Below are 17385 nucleotides of genomic sequence, written 5' to 3' on the forward strand. Positions count from 1 at the left end.
TCCAGCAGCAAGCATTTGACTATCACAATCATGTCATAGGCCCCATGAGTGACAACAGAGTTCCTCTCTACGCTGCTTAGAAGGTGGCTATGTGCGCCTCTTCAGCCTCAGCACAATTTTAAAACCTCACCCCTGCCATGTTCATAGATTTGACTATGGTTCTGTATCATGTGGTCACCTGGACCTTCAGGCTTTACATGGTGACAGTCTGCTCTGGGGATTTGTGAAAGAAAATATCTCTTATCTAATGAAAAGAATGTCTTAACCCTGCCTAACAATAATTTAAGATCTAAAAAACACTGACCAGGGATTGTATTAACATCAGCATGGGAGAGGTTGTCTAGGAAAACATGGAGAGAAACTAAAATGTGGGCAGAGAATGGAGGTGAACATGTCCATAATTTCCAACCAGGGTGCGTGGGGACTCTGAGTTTACTTAGAACATACAACAAAATAATCAAATTTGGTTAAACAAATATTAAGCTAGTTGAATGACTGAATCGGTCCACAAAAACAATTCCTCTTCACGGACCTAGTTACTGTCCAGAAACTTTTCTGTCTAACCCAGCTGACCCCCTCCGTCACTCTCACCCATTTTTAATGCTTTTGTTCATAGAGAATGGCCAACTGCTTCTCCTTGTCCTCCAACTCCATCTTCTTGACATTCCCCTGTGGGTTCTAGCTTCATCCTTTGGTTACTCTTATTTAAACAAAAACAAAATAGAACACAGTCTCCAATGACTTAGCGGATATTTGGCAAACTGGTGAAAATTACGCTTGAACTTCTCCACACAGGCTTTGGCAGGAATGAAATCCATCTTCTATAATACTGCAGTTCGTAGATTCTTCTATAAGGTAGGATGTTGCCTGTCTGTCATCGAGTTTCACCTCATTCATCCCGGCTGCCCCTGGGTGTGCTTTCTGAGGAGCACCCACGAGTGCATGCTAGGACCATCACGGAGGTCCATCAGCTTGCATGTGTGTGTGTGGAGGACTGATTTGAAGAAGAATGTCTCTGTGACAATGCTAATAAAACCAGACCCACAGGGGTCTCCAAGCTGAGTGCTGGGCTGCACACTGGAGAATGAAAGTAATCCAGGTATTCGAAGGTGAGAAATGGAAGGACTCCATCTCTCAGTGGTTCAAGGCCATGGCTGGGTTGACTAGAAAGGAGGATGGGCCTGTGAGTGGCATAGCCTCCCTCCAGGCATAGCCAGGGTGGGAGACAGGCCTGGCATGTTGGGCCAGGCAAGTTGGGATTAAGCGGTGTGTTTTTCACTTTTTTTTTTTTTAATTCCTCTCAGATTTCTTTATACCCTCTCTAAAATTCAGACATCTAAACAACCCCGGGAAGGGGAGAGGGACATGATGGCCAGTGTTTATGACCTTTGGGTGCCCCTTCTTCCCAGGCTCTCTGTGGTCTGAGGTCTGTTTACAGAATTGGACAATGGTAGGAAGGCCTCCAGGTTAAACAACAAAGAGGTGGCTCCTTCAGAGCTCAGAATTGTCTTAAATAAGGACATATAAAAAGAAAAAAACAAGAAAATATCAAGTTCTGAACCACTGGGCAGATTACTGCTTCGGAGTATTTATACACTAAATATGCAACCATTTTCTTTAGTTAAAACACGATGACAGTCTATCTGTAATAATTTTAATAGCAAAGAAAGCTGTGGGTGGAAACCAAGTTTTCTGTCAGGCAGAGGTAAAAATGTGAAGTTTTTTTAGAATTTGTAGTTGCCCTGAATCACAGAGATTGGAGAGGGGTGGAAAGACCAGAAGTGGAGACATTCATATTTCCCACAATTTTGGACATAAGGAGAAGCAATTTTCTCATCTAATCAGTAAAGATAAGCTTAACTTATTCCTGCATCTCTAAGTCATTTGTTTAGCCCTGAAAATTTGCTAATGAGCAGTTTTAATAAAGCTTCTCAGCAGTTCTTTCTACTGGAGTATGAAAGTAATCCAGGTATTTGAAGGCATGAAATGGAAGGACTCCATCTCTCAGGGGTTCAGATGGATGTTAAGGTCCTAGCCATGATTGACTGGCCCAGGAGTGCATCCATCCTCTCTATACATTCAGGCCATATGACATAGTTTGGCTGAAATCCAGATGTCCACAGACTCCAGAGTTAGCTTTCTCTTAAGGAAATGCTTACATGAAACTGGACCAGGATACAGCAGAGACCAAGGGAAGAAAGAAAGCTTGAATTACATGACTGCAATATTCTGCAAAATCACACTTCAGCTTCTGTTCAGCTTCTCCTTGGAGCTGCAAATTCCTCAAGTTTCATCCTGAGAGGCAACTGCGTGAATACTATATTCTCTGACAATTTCCAACACGATTCCATTTAAGGTTATGGGACAAGGCTTGTATGATAAGGCTGTGTGTGGTGCTGGGCATTTTATGCCTGTGTGTAACCTTGTCACTTGGCTTTGCAAAGTCAGAAATTCCCTGCATGTGGCAGGTCAAGTAAATGCCATCCCTTACTCTCTATTCCTGCCTCATTCTTTCTCCCACACTTTAGTTCACTAAGTTGTAAGTGTCTGAAATCATTCTTGGTGAATAATGCTGGACCACTCTGAAAATTTGTGGCTGAGGGCTGGACCCTCGTCATCGCCACGCACTTTGTCGCCGAGACAGGTAACCCATGGTTACTGAGCTCAGATCAGTTAAGGGGCAGAGAGCCTCCGCTCCTCACTGCTCTATAAAAGGGACCCAGCAAAGGGACCCTACCAGCTTCTAGCTCTCAGCCTGGGTGAGCCTGGGAAGCAAAGCCTGAGACCTCCGGAGCAGGAAGCACCAGCTGCAGAGCCAGGGCCGGCATGGCCCCCACTTTCAAACTTCAGTGTCACTTCATTCTGATCTGCCTGCTGGCTCTAAGAGGAGAGAGCCGGTACCTGGAGGTGAGCGATTCCCTGGGGCTGACCCATCTCATCTTCCAGCCCTGAGTGTCCAGCCTTGGGGATGGGCAGGCTGCCTCTGCTCTCAGATTATGTTGGGGTTAGGTCTTTCTTCCTCATTCACTGTGCTCCCTCTTTCCCCGGGTATCCCATAGGTCTTCCTGCCTACTTCTTCCCCCTTTCCCTCTGGCCCCTCGGGATACCCAGATCTGATGGAAAAGGTCTAAACCTTCCCGTCTTCTCCGGATCCCCCTGGAGACATTGATCTGCTCACTTGCTTCTCTGTGTCGTGGGCAGGGAGGGTACCCGCTTCTGATCCCCTCTCCCCCTCCCTGAACTGTTCCGGACTGACCTGAACTTTTCCTGGCCAGCTGCGGGAAGCAGTGGACCACGATCCTTTTCCACACCTCGCCGGTGGCGCCAGCCCGAAGCGGGAGCTGGAGGGGGAGCCGCTGTACAGCCGCGCTCTGCGTGAGTGCGGGCTGCCGGGGAGGTGGGGAGGTGGGGGCTGGCCGGACCCCTGGGAGGGAGCTCGAGGCCCAGATTCCCATCGCTAAGGGTCGGTCCGAGGAGGTGCCCCTGGGCGAGATGGAGTGACGCTCCGGGAGCCAGGCGCTGAGGCTGGAACTCGCTGGGGGCGGAGAGAGGGCTGCCCCGGGCGGCGCAGCGGGGGCTGCAGCCCTGGACCGCCAACCCCACTGCCCTCCCCCAGGGTGCGTGGACATGCTGAGCCTCCAGGGCCAGTTCACCTTCACCGCCGACCGGCCGCAGCTACACTGCGCCACATTCTTCATCGCAGAGCCGGAGGAGTTCATCACCATCCGCTACGATCTGGTCTCCATCGACTGTCAGAGGGGGGACATCCTGCAGGTGAGGCACCCCCGGGCCAGGTGGGCAAGGGACGGGCAATGACCGGGTCCCAGCTACCCAGCAGGGAGAGCCGGTAATTAGGTGCTCAGCTGGTGCCGGAGTGGGACCCCCATGCAAAAGGAACCTCCTCTCACGCCCTGAAGGGCTGGTGCCTCCTGCAGTGGTTTAAGTTCCCTTCTGTGAGCTCTCGGTCCCCAGCGCTTGTTGCATCCTGGGGCAGATGAAAAGTGGTACAAGCCCATTTAGCAGGAGCGCTCAGGTCCGCGAGCCCATGGCCCTGGTTAGAAGGCGACCTCACCTCTGAGATCTGAGCCCACCTTGCTCCTGCAGGTCCCTTTTTCTGTGGAATCGTTCCAGGCTCCCATAGGCTGTCTTCAACGCCTGGGTGACCCGATTTTGGAGCAGAAAGGCACGGGCCACTGGGAGAAATCCTGAGAAGGAATCTAGTTTGAGACAGGGATGAGGTGTGGACAAGTCCTCCAGTCTCACAGCATCCCCACTCCGAGTTCCCTGTGAGCCTTAGGGGTCAGCTTGGGATGGTTGCTGGACTTCTCCAGTCCAGTTAAAGTGAACATGATTAAAACCCTAAAGTGGAAACTGTCAAATGCAGTGGAAGAGAACTGATCTGATGAAGGAATTTGTAGCTGGTAATGTTACTAACTCGAACTAGGTTGAATTCATTAAATTGGAGACCTGTGGTGATTTTAAGAATAAAGTCAATAGACTCTGACCTTTTGTCCAGCCAACTACAAACTTCAAGAAGTGAAGGAAAAAATTCCTAACTTGCATACCAGACATTATTGTCTAAGTGTTAAAGTAGTTCTTGATATTTTAATGTGTGATGAGTTTAAAGATGGGGGAAATGGGTATGTATAACCATCGGCAGGTAGGTAAAGTTCTTGCTCCAATTTGTCCCTTTGCTGTCTATTTTTGAGATATTTTGTTCATATTTTAATGAGGAAAGAGAAAAACTGAAGCCCAGATTATGCTCCTGTGGAATTCTTCTGAAGGTAGGATGTGTGAAAAAATAATGACCAATACAAAAGTGTACATCATCTGTAGTTTTATTTACCAAGGTGGCTGAAATGATGAAGTATAAGAAAGTATTTGCTTCAGATACATTGGAGTTTATAAAAGGGGGGAAAAAGCAATAATTAATTAATTAATCATATGACTTTCAAACAATCCAGTCAAAATATATACAAATAGAAAGCAAGTGTACAGGGGGGTATAGTCTGTCTATTCCCTACTTATAATTGGAGGTCCATTGCTGGGTAAGCTTTTCCCCCTTTTCAACACATTTATGATTTCAGGAGCTGATGGAAGTGATCATCTTTGTGTTTTTGTTGGAAGGTATTTGATGGTTGGATTCTCAAGGGGGAGAAATTCCCCAGTTCCCAGGATCACCCTCTCCCCACGACGGAGAGGTACATAGATTTCTGTGAGAGTGGTCTGAGCAGAAGGACCATCAGATCCTCCCAGAACGTGGCCATGATCTTCTTCCGGGTCCATGAGCCAGGAAATGGATTCACAGTAACCATGAAGACAGAGCCTAACCTCTTCCGTAAGTGGACTTCCTGTCTTCTCAGTTAGAAGGCAGGAATTGGGGGGAGAGAGCATCCATTCTACTTTTCAAAAGTAGTATTATTGCACAGACTTAAGAAATTTGAAGTGAGGAAGGATTTGAATGGGAATTCTTTTGTAATTAGAAATGACCTGAAGGATATTTGTGATTCATTATTATGAAAATCAAATCAGTTTTTAATTTATTTACCAGTCTAGATAAGATACTAACTTATGGTGGCTAGAATTCTATTTTTCCCCTGGTCTTATTTCTGATCTCCTGAGTTACTACAATGTATTCAGTGACAAACTTTAATCCCTGCAGTCATTCCATTGACCTGGATTCAGATATGAAGTCTTTAAGATACTTAGGTAAATGCCGAAAGACTGCGTATCTGGGATGCGTAGACAGATTTCATGCCTGAGCAGAGGGTTGGACCAGAGGACCTCAGTGTTGCCTTCTGAGTCTGAACCCATTGCTCTAATTTAGTTCGTTTCTGATGGATACACGAAAAGATGCTATAAAGCTAAATAGCCCAGGCCTAAAACACATTATCTTAATCAGAATGAGTTCATTCATCTATTTATTATTTTTGCCCATTAAGAGGAAAATGTTTGTAAAAAATCAGGTAAAGAAAACATAATCATTTTTGGTTGCATACAATAGTATTAATATTAACACTTCATGTGATTGAAGAATGGCGCCTACCTAATCTGCCAAAAAATAATGTACTGACTGATCTCCCAATTTTTATTTTTAAAAAACAAAGTAACTTTTTATGGTAGAAGCACCCAGAAGGGCTATTTCCGAGGACTGGAACAGAATAATACTAGAGGACAACTGTTTCTCCTCTATCTTGTTTGGCTAGAAATCAGAAATCTTCTAGAATCATCAAGGAATTTCAGTTCGTTTTGAAATTAAGTGTGATTAAAAATATAAGAAGGAGGCAAAAGGTAATTCTGACATAGTCTGGTCAGAAACTTTTGTCTGGTGTTGCAAAGAGTCGGACACGACTGAGCGACTGAACTGAACTGAACTGAACTGAATTGGCCGAAAACAGCACAAACTCTGATGCTTCTAGTTTCATAGCTAAGAGAATAAATTTATTGTAAGTCTAGACCTGAGATACAAAAAAAATTTTCAGAAAATTTTGGGAGTAAATAAACATTAAAGATTTACCTTTTAGTCAACTTACCACTTAACACCCAGTATTTATCAGACATAAGCCTGGTTTCTGATTTTCTCAGCCTATTTTCTAACGGGTTCAATATTTCTTTACTTTATTATCTAAAAAGTAACATATATCTCCAAGTTCAGTTAATAAAGGTTTCAGACCACCGGGGTTTGAATTCTGATCTCCTCTTTAAGCCTTGATTCTTTCAGACTTCCAGATTGAACTAAGACCCTAGTTAATGAAGTATTCCTAGAACTTACACCACCTAGTATTGTTTGGTTGGTTATTAATTTATGTCTTGTGAGTGTTATAAATAAGGTGACCCCCTGAGATTACAATTAGAAGCCCCTTACAGCCCAGGGCCTCCTAACAATGTGGATATATCCCTGGTGGTTTTTCTTCCCCAGGTCCTTCCCATCTCCAAAATCACCTTTGTGATATGTATTCTCTTCTAGGCCCCAAGCCCCTAGACCATTAACAGAAGCTTAGAATAGGATAAGATAAATTTCCACAAAAGCCCAGCATACAAGATAGTGAAAATGTGATTTTGCTTTTCTATAAAGCCTGCAATATCATCTCCCAGACCCCAAATGGAAGGTTTACTCTGGTTGTGCCACATCAGCATCGCAACTGCAGCTTCTCCATCATTTATCCTGTAGCGATCAAAATATCCGATCTCACCCTGGGACACTTAAATGGTCTGCAGTTAAAGGTGAGTTGCTTATTGCTTCCCAGTCACTTCCTAAGGCCCCAGCAAACTTTTGAGAGCAAAAGTAATCATACAGGGCGAATGTGGATGAATGAGAGGCAGGTCCTTCTATCTGACCATTTCATCTCACACGAGCCTGCCGTCGCTGCCTGAACACACTCCTCTTCTATTTCCATTATGCTGCAAGCTGCATACTCAGGTGCCCCTTCTGCCTACTTGAATACTTTTTTCGTGATGTAAGAAATGTTTCCAACTGGCAAAGTTGTGGCATATAATTACAATTGAACTCTCTTGTACTTGCCTCTTTTACAGAAATTCTCTCCTAGCAGAACCTAGTGTGAGTCATCTACACAGCTGTTTTTCTGATTATTGGAATTTTCTTTTGACATGAAGGAAGTGTCTTCATTGACAGAACTGTGTGATGAAGGAATGCTAAGTGTAGCAGAAAATATGAAATTGGATTTTTATATTGCAAAATACAGTAAAGTTTTGAAGCTTTTTTTTTTTTTGCATTACATTTCATGCCATACATTTTGCAACAGAACATTAGCTGAGACTCCCCATCTACTGTTCCCCCCATGAACTGCTGTATGGACTTTGCAGTTGTGCTGACCTTGACCACATTTACTTGCACTGGCAGCTCGTTTCCTCTGAGTCACCCTCACCTCCTTTTATGTTCTCATATAGGTTAAGGTTAAGATAACTGATAGGTTAAGATAACTGATATATTCATCGGCATCGAAGAAAGTCATCAAAGAAAGTTCCTAATCAGACAGATTTATTTGGTTTCAGTGAAACCAAATAAATAAGACTAGGGCTGAGAAAAGCAGTATGTACAACTTCCTTTAAGTCCTAAACTCATAGGCCAGTGCTTATATTTTTTTTAAAGTGAACCTTTGTGGAAGAATAATCCTTTGATAAAGACCGGGATAAGTGGATGTCTCTGGCATAACCTTACTGTCCTGAGATTGTATGTCATTCTTGATGTTTAATATAGAAGATAGCATGTATGGTAGATTGAGAGATCTGCATTTTAGCTACTTTTGGCTGTGAGGAGTAATCTTGGTGCTTACCATTTAAAACAGTGTGAAGTCTGCAGTGTTCTAAGTACTTGTTGCTTTACAAAAAGAATTTTTTTAGGGTGCTTACTATGTGCAAGGCCTTATTCTAAATGCTGGAAATTAGCAATGAACAAAACAGGTCCTGCTCACATGGAACTTACATGCTAGGGGATGAGACAGGCAAAAGAATAATATGTTTCAAATAGTGATGAGTACCCTACAGAAAATGAAGCAGAGTGGTGGCTGGGGAAAACGTGGGAGAGAAGGCAGGCAACTACTTGAGGTAAGATGGTCAGGAAAGAAAGCTTTTGAAAAGGAGACATTTAAAGTGAGATTTCAGTGATAGGTAAGAAGGAGCCGGCAGCCCCAGGAGAGCCGGGAACAGGGCGACAGTAGTGCAGAGGCTCGGAGGCAGGATGGGCTTCCTGAGTTCCAGAAACAGAAAGAAGCAAAGAAGGTAGGGGCCTGTGGTATGGTACGGACCAGGAAGACAGGCAGGGCCGGGGTGGAGAGCCCAGCGGGTCATGGTAAAGAGTTAAGAGCCTGCTCTGAGTGCAGTGGCAAACCACTGAGGGGTTCGGGCATAATCCATCTGATCGTGATCTGGTGGGTGAGGGGGCTGGGATTGCTGGCTTCATGACCAAATTAAATAACGGAGTCCATGATGGGAAGGAGAGGATTGCCCAAATGCCGTTCTGGCTTCCATGAATGATGATGAATGAGCTGTAGTGGCCCGAGTGGTGCAGAAGTGCACCTAAAAGGCCATCGTCATAGTCTAGGCAAGAGGTGAGAGTAACTTAGTCCAGGGAGGTGGAACCTCCACAAAGAAATGTAGAGGTCCCTACACAACCCAGCTCCTGCCGTTGTTTACTGAGGATAGCTGAGAGGTTCAGGAAGAGGACAGTAAAGTCACCGAATGCGAGGAGTGTGTGCTCTCCACCTCTTTGTTTCTGGGTTTTGTTCCCCTCATTTTTGTTTTTTGTTATTGTTGTTGGCTTCCCTGCACAGCATTTGGGGTCCTAGCTTCCTGACCAGGGATTGAATCCACGCCCCTGCTTTGGAAGCATGGAGTCTTAACCACTGGGTCACCAGGGAAATCCCTATTGCCCTCATTTTAGTTTCTATTTCTCCCCAACTTCCTATTTCCTATTTCTCTCTCCTGAGTCTGCCTTTTGCCCTTCACCTCCTCCTGTGAAATTTGGAACATATAGAACCAGCTGGAATGTTTAGTCTTAAGTCATGTTCTCCCTGGACACCCTCTACTCAAGGGAAAGGCAATTACATTTTTTTCCCCTTTACTTCTAAATGGCTTATTCAACTCTTCGTACAAGAACATGCGCCCTGTACACAGTGGGGCTGACTAATCCTGTATTTTATGGTTTGATGAACTGTGTAAAATGCTTAGAACAGAGCACATAATAGGTGCTTTAAATATGCATACCGACCCCCACCACTTGCTTCCTTTCACTGGACAAATGGATGCTGTAATAGTATTTTCTATCTGTTGCTTTGTTCCAGTTACATTTCAGTATCTTCCTAATGTTGGACTGTGTGTGTTTATGTACGTGTGTATTCAGCACTCTCTGTTTTAGACTTTGGTTCCTATGTCGTATGGTCTATCTGGTTAACTTCTATGCATCTTGCCACACTCAGCTAGGTCTCTTGAGTGTACCTCAATGAAGAAGAGGATCACAGGCAAAACTGGTGGTATAATTTGTGGGGGACAGCACAAAATGAAAACACGAGGACTTTATTTTAAAATTATTAAGAATTTCAAGATAGTGACAACAGAGCATTAAGACAAGCTCTAGGCCTCATAAGTGTGAGCCCTGTGGATGTGGGCCATGGGATCACGAGGCCAGCCCTGATCACAGGAGAGGGCGGAGAGGGGCGGCTTTTTTTTTGCCTGGGAAACTGAAGCCCAGGAAGTTCTGTAGACGAGACATGTGGAAAGGATTGAAGGGAAGCAGAAAAAGTGGTTACGGTGGATCACATAGAGTTTTAGACTAGATAATTATTTTGAATAGTTTGAAATAAATTTACTTTCATTGGATGGAGAAAGTTGATGGTAACTCTAGCTAATTTGAGCCCAAATGAGGGTTTTGGTTTTTTCTTTAATATTCTTATAACTAATCTAAATCCTTATCAATAGAAAGGGTAAGAATTGTCTCCCTAGCAAAAAAAAAAAAGTCTTATAAAGAAGAGGAAAAGAGGTAAGTTAAAGGAAAAAACTGATATGGAAGTCCTATTTATAAAAACACTGACTGCATGCATTAAGAAATTCAAATAATTCAATATGTGTGTCCAAATGATTTAAAAATCAAACCACTTTTAGATGCAATTTTTATATACCGTATATGGAGTTTAAAGATTCTGATTTCATCATTGTAGTCCTTGCACTTGTAAAAAAATGTTTTTTAAATGCACACACATTTTAAAAAATGATTACTTAACCAATTTAGAAAAGCAATTCCTTTTTTTTTTTCTTTAAAAAGTCTTAATTTCTGGAGTCTTGGATGTTAAATTAAAGGGCACTTCCAGGATTTCTGGGCCTAAAGGAGTGAATTCACCAATTTGCCATTGGTTTGACTTTGCTAGGTGATTTAAATATGTCTTCCTCTCCTGCTTTGTTCTCTTAGAAGTCCTCTGCAGGCTGTGGGGGAATAGGGGACTTTGTGGAGCTGCTGGGAGGAACTGGTTTGGACCCTTCCAAGATGCTGCTTTTAGCTGATCTCTGCTACCCTTTACGTGGCCCAGGTAAGATGGTTCTTTGATTATTATTTATGTGCCTATTAAGATTGTTTTACCCTGATGCTGGGAAAGACAGTGAAGGACAGGGAAGCCTGGGGTATTGCAGTCCGGTGGGGTTGCAGAGAGTCAGACACGACTGAGTGACTGAACAACAAGACTGTGTCCTTAAATAAAACACTTCAAATTATTTATACGTGAAAGGGCAAGTTCCACCAAAAAAAGTGTGATTTTGCACATTGAACCAATGTGAGGATTTTGCATTTGAGCCTATACACAGTATCAAGAATGCATGACCACAATATCTGACATTGGGAGAGAAACTTATGAAGTAACAAACTTGCATGTTTAAGGTTGGCCCTAGGTAAAACTGTGAAAATGGCATAGAACTGTGCTTGTTCTACCTTTTTGAAAGTCCCTGCTTTCATCCTCTTGAGACTAAAGAGTTTGCCGACTGAAAACCATGGTTCATATAGTGTATGTATCATCAATTAGTAATAATGTAATGATAAAGTAATATCTAAGTCATTTTACCATATATATGTATATGTGTGTGTGTATTACTCGTAGTAAATACATTAAAAGGTGATTCACTTTATTAGAAATTCCCAGAACTGCTAGAATGTCCCCAAATTCTAACAGCAAAACCAGCCTCTGAAAGACTACTGCCAAAAGAGAAGTAAATTCTGAAATCTAAAAGTGGTCCCTGGTAATAAAAGACCAGGTTAGCTCATGGTGCAACACCAAATAGAATCAGGTCTTCTTTATTACGAATCAGTGAGGAGTTTCCATTTGGTCAGGCTCAGGTGGGGTGGGGCACAGGTGGAATTGCTGACTCATGACCACATTAATTAATGAAGTCCAAGTGGGGAGAGAGAGGGTTATGTGAAACCTTTCTATAAAGGTCTCCCATTTCTGTCCTTCTGATGCAGGAACCGGGGATTATTGATTAAGAGACAAAAGTCAAACAGAAGAGCAATCTTTCATCCCTTATCATAGCCCCCTTCCTCTCTCATAAGCACACATCACACACCAACTAAATAATGAAACTGCAAATCAGACCTCCTTTTGATCAGCTGTTACCTGTTTTAATTAAACCCAGATCTGCCCACCAGTACTTTCACTCTCTGAGCTAATGCTGGGATCTTAAGCAAAAACTCTGGAATAGAATTAATATACATAGATAAAGGGAAGTTCAGTTCAGTTCAGTCACTCAGTCGTGTCCGACTCTTTGCGACCCCATGAATCTCAACACGCCAGGCCTCCCTGTCCATCACCAACTCTCGAGTTCACTCAGACTCACATCCATCAACTCAGTGATGCCATCCAGCCATCTCATCCTCTGTTGTCCCCTACTCCTCCTGCCCCCAATCCCTCCCAGCATCAGAGTCTTTTCTAATGAGTCAACTCTTCACATGAGGTGACCAAAGTACTGGAGTTTCAGCTTTAGCATCATTCCCTCCAAAGAAATCCCAGGGCTGATCTCCTTCAGAATGGACTGATTGGATCTCCTTGCAGTCCAAGGGACTCTCAAGAGTCTTCTCCAACACCACAGTTCAAAAGCATCAATTCTTCGGCGCTCAGCCTTCTTCACAGACCAACTCTCACATCCATACATGACCACAGGAAAAACCATAGCCTTGACTAGATGGACCTTTGTTGGCAAAGTAATGTCTCTGCTTTTGAATATGCTATCTAGGTTGGTCATAACTTTCCTTACAAAGAGTAAGCATCTTTTAATTTCATGGCTGCAGTCACCATCTGCAGTGATTTTGGAGCCCAAAAAAATGAAGTCTGACACTGTTTCCACTGTTTCCCCATCTATTTGCCATGAAGTGATGGGACCGGATGCCATGATCTTCGTTTTCTGAATGTTGAGCTTTAAGCCAACTTTTTCACTCTCCCCTTTCATTTTCATCAAGACGCTTTTTAGTTCCTCTTCACTTTCTGCCATAAGGGTGGTGTCATCTGCATATCTGAGGTTATTGATATTTCTCCCGGCAATCTTGATTCCAGCTTGTGCTTCTTCCAGCCCAGTGTTTCTCATGATGTACTCTGCATAGAAGTTAAATAAGCAGGGTGACAATATACAGCCTTGACGTACTCCTTTTCCTATTTGGAACCAGTCTGTTGTTCCATGTCCAGTTCTAACTGTTGCTTCCTGACCTGCATACAGGTTTCTCAAGAGACAGGTCAGGTGGTCTGGTATTCCCATCTCCTTCAGAATTTTCCACAGTTGATTGTGATCCACACAGTCAAAGGCTTTGGCATAGTCAATAAAGCAGAAATAGATGTTTTTCTGGAACTCTCTTGCTTTTTCAGTGATCCAGCAGATGTTGGCAATTTGATCTCTGGTTCCTCTGCCTTTTCTAAAACCAGCTTGAACATCAGGAAGTTCATGGTTCACATATTGCTGAAGCCTGGCTTGGAGAATTTTGAGCATTACTTTACTAGTGTGTGAGATGAGTGCAATTGTGCAGTAGTTTGAGCATTCTTTGGCATTGCTTTTCTTTGGGATTGGAATGAAAACTGACCTTTTCCAGTCCTGTGGCCACTGCTGAGTTTTCCAAATTTGCTGGCATATTGAGTGCAGCACTTTCACAGTCATCTTTCAGGATTTGAAATAGCTCAACTGGGATTCCATCACCTCTACTAGCTTTGTTCGTAGTGATGCTTTCTAAGGCCCACTTGACTTGACATTCCAGGATGTCCGGCTCTAGGTGAGTGATCACACCATCATAATTATCTTGGTCTTGAAGATCTTTTTTGTACAGTTCTTCTGTGTATTCTTGCCAATATTTCTAAAAACCCACTTTGCTAAAAATTTGGGGCTAGTTTATGCTAATTTACACTTGAGCCCTGGTTTAAACCAGTGGCTTCTCTCCATTTGCATTCTCAAAGGCACTGGATCCTTCCATGCTGATGGAGGGCACCCGTGAGGAGATGTGTTTGAGCTGGATAAAAAGATTGGATTAAGAACTGATCTAACACTCATCCCTTAAAATTTAGATAATTGAAGCTATAGTAATTTTGGTGCATGAATTATATAACTTGGTTTAGGTAAACGTGTGTGTGTGTGTTAGTCCAACTCTGTGCGACCCCATGAACTGTAGCCTGCCAAGCTCCTCTGTCCATGAAATTCTCCAGGCAAGAATACTGGAGTGGGTTGCCATTTCCTTCTCCAAAAGGATATGATCAAGGCCAAATATTTTGCCTGTTTTATCTAAATGATTGAAACCAGTCTTACAATAATTTGAAGGCTTGACTTATCTGATCCATTGGTTCATTTTAGACTTCACTTTTTTCTTTCATTCATCATGTTTCCATGAACCCCTCCTAAATTGTTCATACAATGAACTCTTAGATATCCTGCCCTTTAGATTAGATCGAATTAGGAATATGTCAAATAATAAATAAATGGTATGCACATTAACTAAAGGAAATAAGGTGCATTATGTAGATTAAAGTTCAGAGTAAGATCAGAAAAGAATGACCTTCCCAATCATTTAAATAAAATTAACTTTGGACCTCATCATAGAAGCTTAGCCTAGACTCCCTGGCGCTTATATTAAAATAATTACAGGATTTATATTTTATTATCTCTCCAAATTGACTTTTACCTAAATAAGTCCATCTGGCTGTTTCACTTCATTGAAACCCAGGTGCATGTTTTTGAAGTAGCTGTTATACAAGGATAATAATGTTTCTCAGAATTTAGTCCTTATAGAGACAAAGAGGGGGGAAAAGATTGAGAAAGTTAAAATAGCAGGAAGGATTATTGTAGGGTAGATAAATCTTGCCTCAGGAACCAGCTTGAGGTTGAAGAAATAAACTAAAAATAATTTTTAATAATTATTTAATAATTACTGAGTTTCACAGAACAGAAACTCATGTAGGTACAAATAGTTGGTTGCCAGAAGGGAAGGGAGTGGGAAATGAAAAGAAAAAAAGGTAATTCTGTGAGGTAAAGAATGTTAATTAGCTTGATTGTAATGATCATTTCACAATGTGTATTTATATAAAAGCATCATGTTGTACACCCTGAACACATACAATTTCCGTCAGCTGTACCTCAACAAAGCTGAAAAAAAATTTAACCCCCTCCATTATTCTTGCCTGGAAAATCCCATGGACAGAGGAGCCAGGCAAGGATCGAAAAGTCATTCCATGTAAGAAATACAGGAAAACATTAGAAAAAGTACAGGTGAACAACAGAATGAAAATTAGTACATTCAGTGTATGTCTAAACCATGCAAATGCTATTTTTATTTATATGTAAAACAGAATCATTATCTAGGCTAGAAAACAATAAACAGGTGATTTTTTTGGTCTACATAACCGTCTGGCAGTACAGTCCATCCTTTAGCCCTACCCACTACATGCCACGTGCGCCCCCAAACAGAAGGGGAAAAAAAAAACAGGCCCTGCAAATTTCCAACCTGTCCCAAGGGGGCAGCACTACCCTCACTGAGAATCCAGCGAGAGGAAAGGCGGGGCAGGGACAGACGCTTGCCTTCGTCCGCCTTCACCACCAAGCCTTGGAGGCAGGAGAACATAAAAAGCACGAGGAGACATCTTCTTACTTCTTTATAGTTAGTTTTATTTGACAGTGTTCTTGCACACGAGGCAAAGGGCTGAGTTCAGTTTCACTACTCAACAACTAATGACACAGTTGGCTCTTGAACAGCACGGGTTCGAACTTCTCAGGTCCCTTACACAAGGGTTGTTTTCAGTAGTAGATACTACAGAGCTACACCACCCTGGGTTGATTGAACCCGAGGATGTGGAACCTCCGATCTGGAGGAACTGTGGATGTGGAGGAGAGATGATAAATTATATGCAGATTTTCATCTGTGGGGAGGGTCCTTGGCCCTAGCGTGCAGGTTGTTCATGGGTCAGCTGTATATTATAATGAAAATGAAAACAAAGCCGTTTCACCTGATGGTAGATGGCTTGGTTTGAGTTCGTGAGAGGAAGCTACAACTTGCTTTCGCCCTGTTTGAATGATCTTGTGGATAGAAATGGCTTGGCTCTGTGGTTTCTAACCTGCTGGGAAACTTACTTTTTCCGTGAATTATAGCCCAGATGAAAGTTGGCTGTGACCACACGGTGCTGCGCATGGTCTCCAGTGGAAAACATATAAATCGCGTGACTTTTGAGTATCGTCAGCTGGAACCATATGAGCTGGAAAACCCGAACGGAAACAGTATCCAGGAATTCTGTCTGTCTACTCTTTGAATAAACAAGTCAATGATTTCCATGCTGCTAGCTAAGGGAGTTTTTAATGGCTATTATATATGATTTTGATGAGCAGCTAGTTAAGAACCTTTCATACCAGTCAGTATTCCCAACGTTGAACACATATCACACACACTAATTTGCTTCTTTTTCATTTGTTATATAAATGACCACATGGCAGAAAATAAGCCCCTCTCTCTTTTATATGCTTTCAACCTAAACTGGTAAGACAAGTGCAAAGGAATGTGCAATAAAAAACTTGTATCACAAGGGAAGATACTACAAAGAAATAAAAATGATGGTGTTGTCAGTTTTATAACAGAAAATGCATGTCTGTGTATACCAAAGTAGTAGGATTTGTTTAGTTTCTGCTTATTCTGTTTATAGTAGAGAGTAGTTGTAGCTAGTATTATTTATCGATTTGTAACAGCTTGCTTGTAACAAACATTTGTAGTATGGAAAACATTTTGCAATCGTAAATACAAGCATGAATAAACATATTCAGAATGTTGGCACCTCAGCAACCTGCTTTGTTTACCTGAGTAGTTACTTACCTTACTACCATCAGAAAATAATGTTCTCAGGTGAGAACCAAATGCTGAACTAAATCATTTTAGACTTCTTGGAGCTCAGAGAACTCTGGGTTGGTAAGTAGAATTATTAGGTGCAAAAGGTAAACTTTCAGCGTTTGTACAAACAACACTAAGTGATTGGTCATGATAGGGAAGCAGGATGTGGGGACCACTTTCCCACTCTTCTCCAAGAAAACTGAGAGCACATGTCTTTGCCACAGTGAAGAGTGTACTTTTCAAGGTCAACAGAGGCCTTAAGCAGAAATCTGAGTACTTTTTTGGTACCAAAGATGGTTTATCGTTGACTGAACCTTGTCTACAATCAGCTTGAGATCAAGCGTGTGGGCCTGTAAAAAGACATCTTGAGGTCAGAAATAAAGACTTGAGAAACAAAGGAAATACTCCAGAGTGAACAAGTCTTCTTTGGATTAATGAATGAACATTGAAAACTGTGTCATAACTAATGGCTTGATTCTGGGTCCCCAAACATATTTAATATAAAGTTAATTTTATAATAGAGTGTACTGGAATCCCATATTCTGGGA

General features: G+C 42.4%; 1 protein-coding gene across 1 annotated transcript; it reads left to right on the forward strand.

The window, feature by feature from the left end:
- The first annotated feature begins 2738 nt into the window (after positions 1 to 2738).
- Positions 2739 to 16788, forward strand: CRHBP (corticotropin releasing hormone binding protein). Its single transcript, NM_001101202.2, has 7 exons — positions 2739 to 2907; positions 3276 to 3375; positions 3617 to 3774; positions 5128 to 5338; positions 7076 to 7224; positions 10922 to 11039; positions 16111 to 16788. The coding sequence occupies exons 1-7, from the start codon at positions 2827 to 2829 to the stop codon at positions 16266 to 16268; spliced, it is 975 nt and encodes a 324-aa protein (NP_001094672.1). The 5' UTR covers positions 2739 to 2826; the 3' UTR covers positions 16269 to 16788.
- The last annotated feature ends 597 nt before the right edge of the window (positions 16789 to 17385 follow it).

This window comes from Bos taurus, chromosome 10 (genome assembly GCF_002263795.3).
Source record: "Bos taurus isolate L1 Dominette 01449 registration number 42190680 breed Hereford chromosome 10, ARS-UCD2.0, whole genome shotgun sequence".
Classification (NCBI taxonomy): Eukaryota; Metazoa; Chordata; class Mammalia; order Artiodactyla; family Bovidae; genus Bos; species Bos taurus.

Coding starts and splice junctions, on each gene's coding strand:
- CRHBP (NM_001101202.2), top strand. CDS start 2,827: ATGGCCCCCACTTTCAAACTTCAGTGTCACTTCATTCTGATCTGCCTG. Junction 7,225..10,921: donor TAAATGGTCTGCAGTTAAAG/GTGAGTTGCTTA, acceptor TTGTTCTCTTAG/AAGTCCTCTGCAGGCTGTGG. Junction 11,040..16,110: donor CTACCCTTTACGTGGCCCAG/GTAAGATGGTTC, acceptor CGTGAATTATAG/CCCAGATGAAAGTTGGCTGT.